The sequence below is a fragment of the Hipposideros armiger genome, unplaced genomic scaffold (assembly GCF_001890085.2).
Source record: "Hipposideros armiger isolate ML-2016 unplaced genomic scaffold, ASM189008v1 scaffold_399, whole genome shotgun sequence".
Lineage (NCBI taxonomy): Eukaryota > Metazoa > Chordata > Mammalia > Chiroptera > Hipposideridae > Hipposideros > Hipposideros armiger.
The window spans coordinates 1471244-1484707 of NW_017731749.1; the positions used below are offsets into that span (position 1 = coordinate 1471244).

General features: G+C 38.9%; 1 protein-coding gene across 1 annotated transcript in view; it reads right to left on the reverse strand.

Annotated features, from left to right (window-relative positions):
* Window positions 1–3569, reverse strand: part of CD28 (CD28 molecule) — a 37638-nt gene extending 34069 nt beyond the window's left edge. The window contains exon 1 of the mRNA XM_019663697.1: window positions 2924–3569. Within this exon, the coding sequence (XP_019519242.1) occupies window positions 2924–2978 (55 nt within the window). The 5' untranslated portion in view covers window positions 2979–3569. The remainder of the gene's footprint in view (window positions 1–2923) is intronic.
* Between the last annotated feature and the right edge of the window lie 9895 nt (window positions 3570–13464).

The following is a 13464-nucleotide window of genomic DNA, read 5'->3' on the forward strand; positions in this document are numbered from 1 at the left end:
GTAACTTCAAGGAGAGATCAGGGAGCACCCCCCAAGCCACCATGTTCCTGTGACCTGCCTACATTGCATTTTTGATTTTCATCTTTTTACCTTACTTTTCCAAGCCCAGACTAAGAACAACACTTTCTTATGATAGGTATATTACTTCTTTTGGTGTACAGCTACCCCAGAGGGGTTATTTCCTGGACTAAAAATAAAGTCTGTAATTATTTTGCTTTGTTTATGATTTAAATGATTAAATACCCTTTTCCTGCCTTCTGTGTCTATCTCAGAAAAAAAAATGCTAAAGAAAATGCAGCAGCACTAATGAAATCAATTGTGTTCAAACTGGCCATTTTAACAATTTACTTGCTAAGGTTTGGGGAGAAATGAAAAGAAACTCTTGCATGGAAAAATAAGTGGTGACTCCCTGATTTTATCTTCATACTTAATAATTATCTTGCTGAAAAATAACCAAAATTGGCTGAAAATCTATGAACAATGCCACATATTATATGCACAACCCATCTATCATCAATCACAAATCATGTCCCTCTCAAGGGCCTGCAGTTCTAAGCTGGACTCATCTTCTACAGTCAACAAAATCCTCTACTGTGGATCTCAATTATGCAATTACCCAAATCTTATAGAAAACATGCAAACTTAGTAAAGGAATTATCTGAATTAAGGTCTCCTCACACTTTCTAAATCATACTTCTTTCATTTTGCCACAAACATCTTTGTAGAATGTCATTATAGTCATGAAGAATCAGGTTAGTTTTAACCTTCACAAAATAAATATTTTAAGCTGAGCCAATGAGTTAGAATTATTAAATTAGTAGGGAAATAACTGGTCTTTACACACACACACACACACACACACACACACACACACACCCCTCCACATAATCGATACACCAGTAGTTTCTCACAATCCAAAGGGAGGACAATGACACTTTGACCAGAGAATTTTCTTATCTTTCTAATTTCTTCAATTAGAAAACAAGGAAACAAAAATCACACGGAAGGTTTTGCACCCTTAACTAGAATGAATCATACATTTATGTACGTTGTAATTATTTTTCTCATAAGTTTCTTATTGGAAGAAGCATTTCAAAAGTGCCTTCTGTACCCCAACTCCTTTCCTACTTGACTAGATGGCCACTCAGTATCAAATCTGAAAAGTTATTCAGAGGGTGATTTGGTGTTTGAAAAGTAGTTGTATCGTAAAGTAGAAAACAAGGGTTCTGCGTGTGTGAACTCTCCAACTGATTCTTCAGCTATCCCCCTTTTGATAAGTTAAAAATATATATAAAGCTTTGGGTCTTATAAAAATATCTTCAAAGGAGAGTGAATGAACTGATGACAGATGTGTCCACAAAGCATATCAGGAAAGTATTTTGTGTACAATTACCAACTTTAGTTTTCTGTCAGAACGAGGCTTCTCTTTCTGCTTATCTTTTACTGTCTAATAAATTAAGAAATTTTAAATAGTCTTCAAAAATAAATTTTAAAGATCCCTTGAAAATAGAGTTCAAAGAACTTTTTAAAAATAAGTTTAAAGATACTTTTAAAATGAATTTAGTAGCTCTAAATGCTTGGTACTAGATACTAAAGCATAACCTATCTCATCACCAGCTCATGCCTTTTATTATATGAAAACCTGTTATAAATACACACAGTTTGTAAATGTGCTCACTGGCATATTTGGCAAAAAAATAGATGGGTATGTATGTACTGTACTTGTGCAGGTTGGAGAATTATACCCTTTGAAGCACATCCACATGGTGTTTAAGAGCAATGACAAATAATGTAGTGTTTGCACCACCAAAATAAATGAGAAAGAAAACTGAAGATACTGGCTTTTCAATGTATTTTCAAGGGGAAAATAACTATTTAAACATGCCCATTAACCCTTATCAATCCAATTTTTGAGCCAAGCAGGACTCCTCTCTGAGAACGAGTTGAACAAACACCTCAGTCCAACACACCAATGCAACAAGTTCTTTCTGTTTGGAATTGTGACTTTCTGAAGATGATTTAACCTTGGCTGTATCTGCAGATGTGAAATTATAAACCACACCATATTAGTTAAGATAGTATAATGGTCAACAGCACAGGCTGTATCATCAAATTCTGAATCCAACAGCTAGTACCTGTATATCTTTGGGCATATGAGCATTTCTACCCCTCCATTTCTTCATCTAAAATGGGGTTCTGTAATAGTGTTAGGTATATCATCATCCTCTTCATCATCATTTCCCAATGATGATCCCAATTTAAAGGATTTTAATCTAAGAAAACAGATTCAGCCAATTGTAAAAGCAAACTAATTTATTAGCATTTGTATTGTACCAGTTTCTGTGATGACTCCAAAATTCATTTTGGCACTCATTCAATTTCAATAGATATAGCAATTACAATTAACACTTCTCTTACTAACAAAGCAATGACTTGCTAGCACATGCACTAAGCATTTCATATAGGTTATTTCATTATATCCTCACAATGACCTTGAGGTGAGTTTATTATCACCCCTATTTAACAGATAAGGAAACTGAGGCTTTGAGAGTTTAAATACTAATCTAAGCTCATCTAGTAAAAAAATGCATCTGTGATATGAACCCAGGCAGTCTGCACCCAGAGCTTTCAGAACTAATCTGCTTATAGTCGTTTTCTTTATTAACATATCAATGCTAAAAATTTTTGAAATACCATCAACTAATAGCTAAATAAATTTTGTTTAATTCCAAAAGATGTGCATTAAAATATTATACTGTAATCTGAGAATCAATGAGTTTCTAAATAACAGGTTGCCATTTTATAACAAAACCACACTTCAAATATCCAAATTTCACAAGTTGTTTAAAATTTTCACTGAACCAAGCTAATGCAAGACCTCAACAGTAAAACTTAGAGGAGAAAAGAAATCAAAATTGTTTACCTGTTACTTGAATTGAAGGGAAGAAGTTGAGAATCAGGAGCAGCCTCAGGATCATTGTGCTAACAGTGGGCCAGGGCTGCAGCCCCTCCTCCCCGAGGAGCCCAAAGTGTGAAGTGGGCTGAAGATGCACCTACTGAGGCCTCAGAGTCACGGCCACCTGCAACTTACTTCACTCAGGGCGCATGATCAAGGGTACTCAAACCACAAGACATCGTGACGGCAGCATTTCACACAGGATATTACATTGTTTTGATGACTTCAGACTTTTCTTCTAAAGGCAGGCTTTTCTTGCCACCAGAAAAGAAGAATCAGTTCCTCTATGATGGGCTCATGAAAATTATTCTCTATGGACAGGAGCCAGAGCTGTGAAAAATGGGTGCTTGGAATCCAGCAGGAACTAAGGGGCATACAAACAAGGTGTGCTACAGGAGAAATAAAGTCTCTCACAGAGGGGAGATTTGCAGAGGATAAGGATCGATTGTGTCAAACAGACAACAATAAGAATGACACTGAGGATTTGGGAAACATCCGTATCAGTGGTGAAAGGAGTCGTAAATATTAGAAATTGAACTTTTGGGTTGGACATAGGTAGCCCTATGGAGCATTTAGCACATACTCCTTAGTTTATGCCAAGCCTCCCCCAACTCACTTCTAGGAACTATGAGAAACACACCCCACTTGGAAGCATCCAACCCACTGAAGAGAAGAGTTTCCCCAACTAAAGGGAAAGTTTTTAAAAATCGCATGTCCTTAAGGAGACAGTAAGTTGACCAAATGTCCCTTGGCATCTTCTACTCTCTGTGTCCCTTAAGAAATCATTCAAAGTTAAGGGACAGGCAGGAAGGGAGACTCCAAACAGGCTCCCAATGCTGGTTGCCACGTCCCTGCAGTCCTCTCCCCCTCGTCAGGCCTCTGCATTTAGGGTCATTCCACTGATGTAGCCAACTCCGCGCTCCTCTTCTGGCGCCTGGGTCAGGGCCTTGTACTTGACAGCTTTCTCAAAATCTTTCCAGTAATTTTTTTTCTGCTGTCTTGAAAATCTAAGCTTTATATGATTACCCTAGTTTTGTGTTGGTGTATGTGAGGTTCTTTTTAAAGATAATTTGTATTGCTTTTTATTCCTAATATAAAAGTAGGAAATATTTCATATCAAAAATTTAGAAGAAGATACATTTACATTTTTTAAAAGTTAAAAATAATCATTAAAACAAAAGTTTCCCATAATCTTAACACCCTGATATAAACACTTTCAATATTCTGGTCCATTGCTTTCCATTTGTTTTTCTATTAGGATTTTTACATACTTAATATCATGTTTTATTTGTAGTTTTCAACAGACATATACTATTATCTATTATAGCTTGCATATTTTTCCATGACATATAAGTATTTATAAACATCATTTGTAATTAATGCATAATACTCCATCCTATAATCATATAAATTGCTTAAGAATCCCCCAGTATTATTACCAATATTTTGCTGTTTAAAAAAATGCCCCAGTGAACATCTTTGATGACCTAGCTGTAAGTGGAAGAAGACTTCATGTCCCTCCCTCCTCATCTGCTAAATGACAGATAAAAACTGTTTCCTCTCCTGATAAGTGCCCTTTATCCACATTTCAATTTTCTCACAAACGCCATCTTTGTGACCCTCCCATACTAACACGCCTTTCTCCTCTTTGAGAAATTTGTCCTTGAAAATGATTCACTTGCAATTCTGAACTAAACATAAATAATGAAGTTATGCCCCCAGTCCTGGAAAAAAAAAACACCTCTAGAATTTGACCCAGTATACCTGGCCCTGACCCTCTATCCAATTAGTGGGACCTGTATCTTTCTGATGTCTTTCCAAGGACAGTTTAAAGAAGGCAGAGTGCCCTTCTCTAAAAGGTTTCCCCTATTCTGGAGCCACTGGACCACCCAGATCTAGAATGAGAGGCTCTGAAACTCATCATAGAGATTAAGAATATGTACAGTAAAAACAAAGACTTCCCGGACTTGCTTATGATTCATAACAAAAGACTAAAGAGCAAATTAATAAGTGTCTTCAAGCATGTAAAAGATGACTGTATAGTATCTAGTTAACATGATGTATACGGTAGTGCTTAATTAAGTCAAACTTAGCTGGAAAGAAACAGTGCAATTATCTGGTCTAACTTCCTTTATTTTGCAGAGGAGGAAGCTGAAGCCAGAGAGGTTAGCTGATTTATACAAACGCACAAAACAATAATTAAGTGTACTTAATTTTATTACTTGACTAACCTTATTTAGTTTTCATTCTTTAGAGTAAAAGGAAACACAAACCTTTACATTTGCCTTCCTTTTTTTAAACATGTATCACACTAAAGAAGCAAATCATTTCATCAGGGTCCTTTCACATTTGCTCCTGAAATTCAATGGCATTTACATATTCTAAGGAGTAGAAATGATAGAAATGAAATAAGGGACCTTAGATCCATCAAGGCACAGAATAATGAGGCCCTGCTGCATTTTCCATACTAAAAATAGCTAGCATGTAAGGACCAAGCACTTTATATGCCTGATCTCATTTAACACTCACCCAACCTGTAAGGAACATGCTATTATTATCCCCATTTTACAGATGAGAAAACTGACCTCAAGAGAGAATTAAGAAGTCTCAGGAAGGAGTGGAACCAACATTAGAATCTAGATATTTTTAATTTGAACTGCTATGTCCTAATTTATAATACATTATTATACTGCCTCCCTACTGTCAAGTTTCTCCAGTATTGTAAATTCTGGATAGGGAATGTGCATTACCTTTCTGTTACAAGGCATCTACATAACGTCTTATTGGATCCCATGTGACTGGAGTGTGGAAAGGACAAGGGGTAGTGAGTGGCCCAGGATAGCACTGAGGAGACATAATTGAACTGTTTCGTAAAAATGCACCTGGATATTTCTGCAGAAATTCCAGATCCCTTAAATCTACACATGATCTTGATGTGTGGATGGTCTTGATGTTTGTGATGAAACAAACAACCTTAATCAATCAACTGAAGTCCCAACTACATGGCTTGTCAGAGAAAAAATATAATACAAGTGACCAAATTCTGTAGGCTGTTTGAAACATAATAGGAACTAAGCCTGGGGGTAAGACCCTGTGGGTCAGCTCCTCAGAGAATTTAATGTTGTGACATAATAAAAAATTTGTATTTTGGTCTTCATCCTTGGCTCCTGGCAAGAGCTCATAAAACCCTTGTAATTTCCTAATCATTAAAGGTTCTAGGAGCATTTTGTTCTCATATTTTGTCTTTGACCTCAGTTCCTGACACAGGGCTCTCAAATTTCTTGGAATTTTCTGGGTGATAGGAGCATCTTTTGTTCTAATGAGGTGACTGTTGATAGGCTCCTGGATAGCTTCAGGATGGGGGCTGGTCACAAGAAAAATCAAGCCATGATTAGAAGCTTGAAACTTTCAGCCCCGCCCCCTATCCTCTGGTAGGGGAGAAAGACTGCAGACTGATTTAATATTTGATCATGCCTACATGATGAAGCCTTTATAAAAATCCCTGAACTAAAGGGTTTCATGAGCTTCTGGGTTGGTGAACACATCACAGGCTTGGAGGGTGGTGCACCCCAACTCCACAGGGACAGAAGCTCCTAAGCTTGGGGCCCTTCCAGATCTCGCCCTATATATCTCTTCATCTGGCGGGTCATTTGTACCTTTTTATCATATCCTTTATTACATAATAAACTGGTAAGCGTAACTTAGTGTTTTCCTGAGTTCTACAAACTATTATAGCAAATTATTGAACCTGAGGACGGGCTCGTGGGAACCCAATTTACAGCCAGTTAGTGAGAAGTACACGTGACAACCTGGAATTTGCAATTGGCATCTGAAGTGGAAGCAGTCTTATGGGACTGAGCCCTTAACTGGTGGGCTCCAGCTAGTGTCAAAACTGAATTAAATTATAGGCTACCCAACTGGTGTCAGAGCATTGGTGGGTGTGGGGAGAAAAAAACACACATTTGGGGATACCAAATGGCTAAAAGCACAGGACTTGAAGTCTCACAGGCTTAGGGGTCAAATCCCAGTTGGACCACTTTGTAGGCATATGATTTTAGAAAGTCATAGCCTCAATTCCTCATGTGCAAAATGAGGATGAAAACATCTTATTCGATAAACATCTCACACAACATGTAAATCTCCCCACCCTCAAGATAGAAATAAGATTTAATGAATCTCTCCATTCTTATTATAAGGGACTTAATAAATATTTGTTGAATCCACCAAAACTAATCATTGAATATATATGCTTATATATTCATGTGGATTGATTGTACTTCATAGCATGAGTGCCACCAGAACCCTGTTTTAGAAATCAATCAATCTAGAATTATAGTAGTCAGCCCAGTCAATGATGAGAAGCCCTTTGTCTATCTCTAACTAACATACAGCAAGCCTCCCAGGATAATGTCGTCTTTGATCTACATCCCATCTAGAAACTTGCCTTTCAGTTTAGTTCTTAAGTTCCCGAAAGCTGTGCCTTACAGAGGTTCAAAAGCTCACATGGTGTTTGTGGGAAGATAATGAAGCCTGAGATTCTCTCCTTGAGCTGTGCAGTATTACCCCAGCTGTCGGTAGGAAGGACTTATTCAAAAAATAGACAAAGAGGAAGTTAAGAAAGTTATGCATGTTAACACAAACCAGCAGGACCAGAGCCAACCCTCCTCCCCACAAAAAAAAATATTATGCTATGCTGAAAAGAAATGAAAAAGCAAGAAATAACTCCCATATTGATCAATTAATCACATTGAGTAAACAAATTACAAAAAGATATTTGCATGAATGACCTAGAAGGCTTTATCAAGGATTATATGAAAAATATAGTGAAAAGTAGCTTAAAACGATTACCTAAAAACCTTTGACCACGTACAGAGGCAGGCCTACCGCTCGAATTGATAAAAGCAGTAGCTAACATTTCCTGGAGGCTTCCTGCTAGCAAATAGCGTGCTAAGTATTATGCATACATCATCTCATTTAATCTCCACAACAACCCTAGGATGTTGGTACTATTAATACCTCCATTTTATAGGTAAGAAAAGAGAGGCTTAGAGAGGTTAAGTAATTTATTCACAATCACACAGTAAGTAGCAAAGCAAGGATTTGAACTCCATTTGGTCTGACTCCAAAAAGTAGAACTGTAGATTCAAGTATCACGGGAGAAACAGACACAATCCCAATCAACCAACAGCTGGAATATGTGATTGATAGTGCAGTGGTTAGGAACGAGGTTTTTAAAGAGGAATACATCTTCTTACTAGGCATATCTGATCTTTAGCACCAACTTCATAACAATTCAAAAAGAATTCTATATGTGACTTGCAACATCTTCTTTCAGTCAGGAGGTTCTCATGACTTCCCTGCTGGCCCTATACTCATGCAGACCCAGTCAAAAAGAAGAAGCAAAATTTGTGTAGTTTCACATCATCCTAGAGGAATTAATGCTGATGAGAACAGGAATTTGTGTAGTGTCAACAAGGATCCATCATGCACCCGGGCAATGCTGATCTGAGCTTTAGTACAGTTCCATGACAACAAGTTCATTCATTTGGTAATCTGAAAAAAAAATGCAGAAAGGGAGCGAGGAATACAGAAAACACCCATCATCATCATTAAAGATTGAGAAAGACTTCCAAGCCGATTCTGGTTAAACCGTTACGACAGTGTTATCAGGAATGTCTACTGTGCTGTTCTCAAATCCTATGATTCTGAAAATCTGATGGTCTCACAGAGTCATGTTCTTTTGGTGTCATAGCAGACCAGCTGCCTGCCTTGTTGCTGACATTACACAAATGTACCAAGGGTCCTGGGTCAGGAGGAATTTTTAACTTTTTGCAATCACTGGGACATTTGGATATTTTCCAGAAACGGGAATGTTAATGAAATATGACTGGGGTTAGGAGGGCAAGGTAAGAAATGTATTTCACTCCACATCTTGTATGGAACCTGATTCGACCCTTCTCTATTCCCTACTGTGCAATCAGTGGAATGGTAAGGAGGCAACCTCTGACCTCTTCAGGAAGTACAATCTTGTCCCAGCCTTGGGAAAACTGTCATGCCTGGTTTTCCTCCTTTCAGAAAAATTTTAAGAGCCGCCCCTCCTCCCCCCCGCCCCACATCCCCTAACATGTTTTTTAGCACAGAAACTCCAGGAAATAGAACTGTTAACTACAACATTGCTTTCAGTGGTCTCTCACGTTACTGGGTACTGGGCCCCCATGGGAGCCTTCTCACCCTCTCCACTGCTATATCTCCCTTCCCCCTCCCCTTTCCCACTGGTTCCCACACTCGCTGAATAAGGAAGGTCAATCTCAATACATCTGTCCACATCTCCGGAATGCCACAGAGGAGTAACAGCTGTTGACCTCTGTTCCAAACACATGATCCTGTTTGTCCCAAAAGTAGTTTGGGTGAACTCCAGCTAATACATACAATCTCTACCTTTTATGGAGAATGTAGAGCCAGGAGAGTATATTCCCCACAATGCTTTGGTATAAAAACAACCTGCTTTCAAATACTGGATCTTATTACTGCTAATGATAATATTAATAATTATAATAATAATTGTAGCTAAAATTTATTAAGTATTTGCTATGTGCCTGAAACAGTATAAAGCTAAAAGCATGCCAAATTCTTAAGCCTGAAGCTTTCTTTAAGTTCTGGAAAATAGAATACTTTTCTTTCTATCTGTCACTATACTTCCACATCTTAATACACACACACACACACACACACACACACACACACACACACACACACACACCCCTTACTAACCTCCTGTGTGCACAGGTGATAAAATTGAAGATTTGGTGTTTTCTCCTAGAAATATTGGAGCGGGGGGGAAAGGAACTCGAGGAGAAAGAAAAAGCTGTAACAGATGTTACAAGAAGCTCAATAGTAAGAGTAAGAAGCAAGAATAAAGAAGCTATATTCTGAGGCAAGGTCCAGACAAATCTAGTATGTGTCTAAGAATCCATCCAGAAATAGCCATTACCACCACAGCGCATGTGATATCTTTTATACATGCTCTTGAGGAAAATTCCAGACCAAACTTGTTCTCATAGCATTTAGCTCCCTTTATTTTATGGGCTGCTCAGATTTGGAATGACGAAAACCTAACTCATCATTTTCTTCAGTGAGGGGGTGGCCAGAATTGACATTGAAACACAGGGAAATCTCATCCACATCAGGAATCTAATCCAAGGACCGGCTGAGTGGCTCAGTTGGTTAAGAGCTCGCTCAAGGGTTTGAGCTCTGAGCAACAGCAGTTCGAGTCCAGCCCGAGCTGAGTTGCCACTGAGCTGCCAACAGGTGGCAGGATGGCTCAGCTAAAAAAAATAATAAATAAAAATAAATAAATAAAAATAAAAATTGCAAGGAATCTAATCCACACTGATTTTTCATGCTGTTGTTCATTGTATGAAATTTGCCAAGCTTTGTTGTGCCAAATTGTCATAGGACTCTTCTAGAAAAATGGGAATCATTTAGTGGACTTCAAAGCAGAACAATCAAGAGTAGGAAAGGTGATAGTGACCTTGAAAACGCACTCATTCACTCAACAAACCTGCATTCACTGCCCACTATAGAGAAGGCCTTGTTCTATACCCTGAGGATCCAGAGATAAGGCAGTGTCCTTGTCCTCAGAGAACTCAAGTCTGGAAGAAACACTGAGCATGAAGCCCCTAACTTGTCTAGAGAGGTTTTCGGGGCGGGACGCTAGGATTTGGAAGATAAGCAAAACTGGCGAGACCAGAAACGGGGAAGAATAGGATTTTCCTTCCAGCCAAAATATATACTATTTGCAAAGGCCCTAAAAGTACATGGCCTGCTTAGGGAACCACAAGGAGCTCAGTATGGCTGGAACAGAAAGAACACGAGCAAAGGCAAGGGACATGACAGGCAGTCAGGGGCAATCAAGCCATGGTAAGAAGTTTGTTCTATGTCCTGAGAACAGTGAGGAACTCTCACCACATGGCTCAGCGCACAGGTCTAGGCTGCTCTTACAGATTGAGGCAGCATCAACATGTTAGATCCAGGCTTTGAAAAAGGTTTACTCTCTTACATCAACTCCAGTTGATGGATATCAGCTGCCTGCATCACTGAGGCCTCATTCCCGTTCAATGGGAGCATGGGAAGGGCAAGGGGGAGGATAGGCACGGCTCTCAGTGGCTCCCTGATCGGGATTATTTAAAAAATCCATGAACACAGATCAGATTCCCCGCTGCTTTTCCACACCTGTCCCTTAAATCTTGACATTTTTCCACAGTTGGGGTTTGAGGAGGCCAACAGATGACTCCCTTCTACTTGCTAATTCAGTTCTAAATCTAAGAGAGACTAAGAAAGCCAAAGGAATCATGCTGATGGAGATGCAACTATCACTGATAGGGTACTACCAGAGAATAGGGCTAGGATGTGCAGCCACAGCAAACACCCCAGAATAAGGCTGATTTACCCATCACTCACACGCATTGCTAGAAAAACAAGGGCATGCCGACAAGGTTGGTCTTTATCACTAAGCTATCACTAGGTCCAGAGAAGAAGACCGGCTCTCGGTAGGAAGACAGGTTCCAAAGGGAAGGACGGGAGGCAGCAGCGGCCAGAGGGATACATAACGTCAGGAGAGGTTTTATTTAAGGTGGGAGAGACAGGTGAGGATGTTTTCATCTGCTAGCAAGGAAGACTTCACAGAAAGACTGAAGAGATGAGAGAGAGAGAATAAAATGTAAGGAAACGAAAGGAGATGATAGGAAATTAATTGACCTGAGCTAATACGTTAGCATTAATTTAAAAGGAGGAAACTTCTTTGAGACTATCACACTTGTCTAGGAAAACACAAGTGATAGCAGTTAGAGATTAATGAACATTGACCAGGCACTTCTTCATTCACACACATTATTTCATAAAAATCCCATGTTGGAGCCATGCTTATTGGTCCATTTTATAGACAAGAAGACCTACTAAGTAGCAGAAAAGGACTGAAGCACACTTCTTCCAGCTCTGAGACTGTGATCTTGGGGAAATTGACAAATTCTCTCACTCCTTGATCTTAGCCATTAGACCACTGCTTCAGCACAAGCTTCCACTAGACAATGTGAGTCAATGGGAGAGGCATTCTGATAAACCATTATTCAGTGCATGTGGTGGAAAGTGAGCGATGGGGATGAGTGAATGGCCTGAAGCTTTAAATCTGATTTCTAAAATCTCTAAAAAAGTGAACGAGCATCTGTTTTTCCACTCCTCTCCTTCCCTTCAAGACACAAAAAATAAGAGCATTTTAATTTCAGCAGAGGGGCATGAAGACATTTCCTATTCCTGGGTGTCACCTGACTTTTGGAAAACCAGGCTGACTTCTCAGGGCTTGCTGTTGGTGCTATGTGTCTGCTGAGAAATTAGATTTCCTAAAAATAGCATCCATCAGGTGGCTAAGTGATGGGAGATGGCAAGCTGGCTAATGGTTTGCTTTGTGCTTACAGATGGCGGCTCTGAGGACCCTGAGGCTACAGCCCGAGGGAATGAGGCATGGCTGAACGGACTTTCTCCAGGCCCTGGAGGTTAGAGTTTTGAGAAAATTATGTTTGTTCTTACCCCAGATATCTACTTAGCACAGGTTTGTGGAAATGCACTCTTTGTACCCAAGACTGTGGGCATGTTGTCTCAGATAGCTCTCGTCTCTCTAGATCTCTCACTCTCTTTATTTCGCAGAAATTTGGCCTCTGAATTAGTCTACAAGCTGAATAACAATGGATATGTGTTTCTGCACAAACATGGGCTTGACAAGTACTTATTCCCTTTTTCTCTTCCCTTTTTCTACTCAGTCAGAAGGCAAAAAATGCCTCATAGGAAAGTAGACGTGTGGATAGTTTGTCCACAATATTCTTATTACGTCGAACTGGCAAGACTGGCCATTAAGTCTGGCAGTTCTTAACCTTTTTTTTTATGCCAGGGACCCATTTAGTGGTCAGGGAGCCCATAAACCCCTTCTCACAATCATGTTTTGAAATGCAAAAAAGTAAAATATGTAGGACTACAAAGAAAACCAGAAGTATTGCAGTGCAGTTTTCAAATATTTTTAAAACTATGATGTAGTAATAAATGTGCTACATTTATTAAATATTAATTTATTAGGTATTAAATATCTAAATATGTAATAAATATCTATTTATTAGATATTAAATAACCAGATCTAGCTATGGTGTGATAACTACTGTAATTTTGAAGTAGTGATAAGCATAAGTGATATTTTGAGATACCTGCAACAACTATAATGTGGTATGAAAATATCTCTGATTCCTATTAATGACAAAGTCACAAGTACTGCTAAAATTACTGTGGTTTGTTACCTAAATATATTGTCAAAATGCTAAATTTCAGTTAGAGAGATCAGTGAAACTAAAGATGTAATTGTTTTCCTGCCCAAGATTACATCAGACCCCTGGTTGAGAACCTCTAAATAAGCCAAAACATCTGGCAGCCATCTCATCTACCTACATGTGGATCTCTCTGTCTCCCTC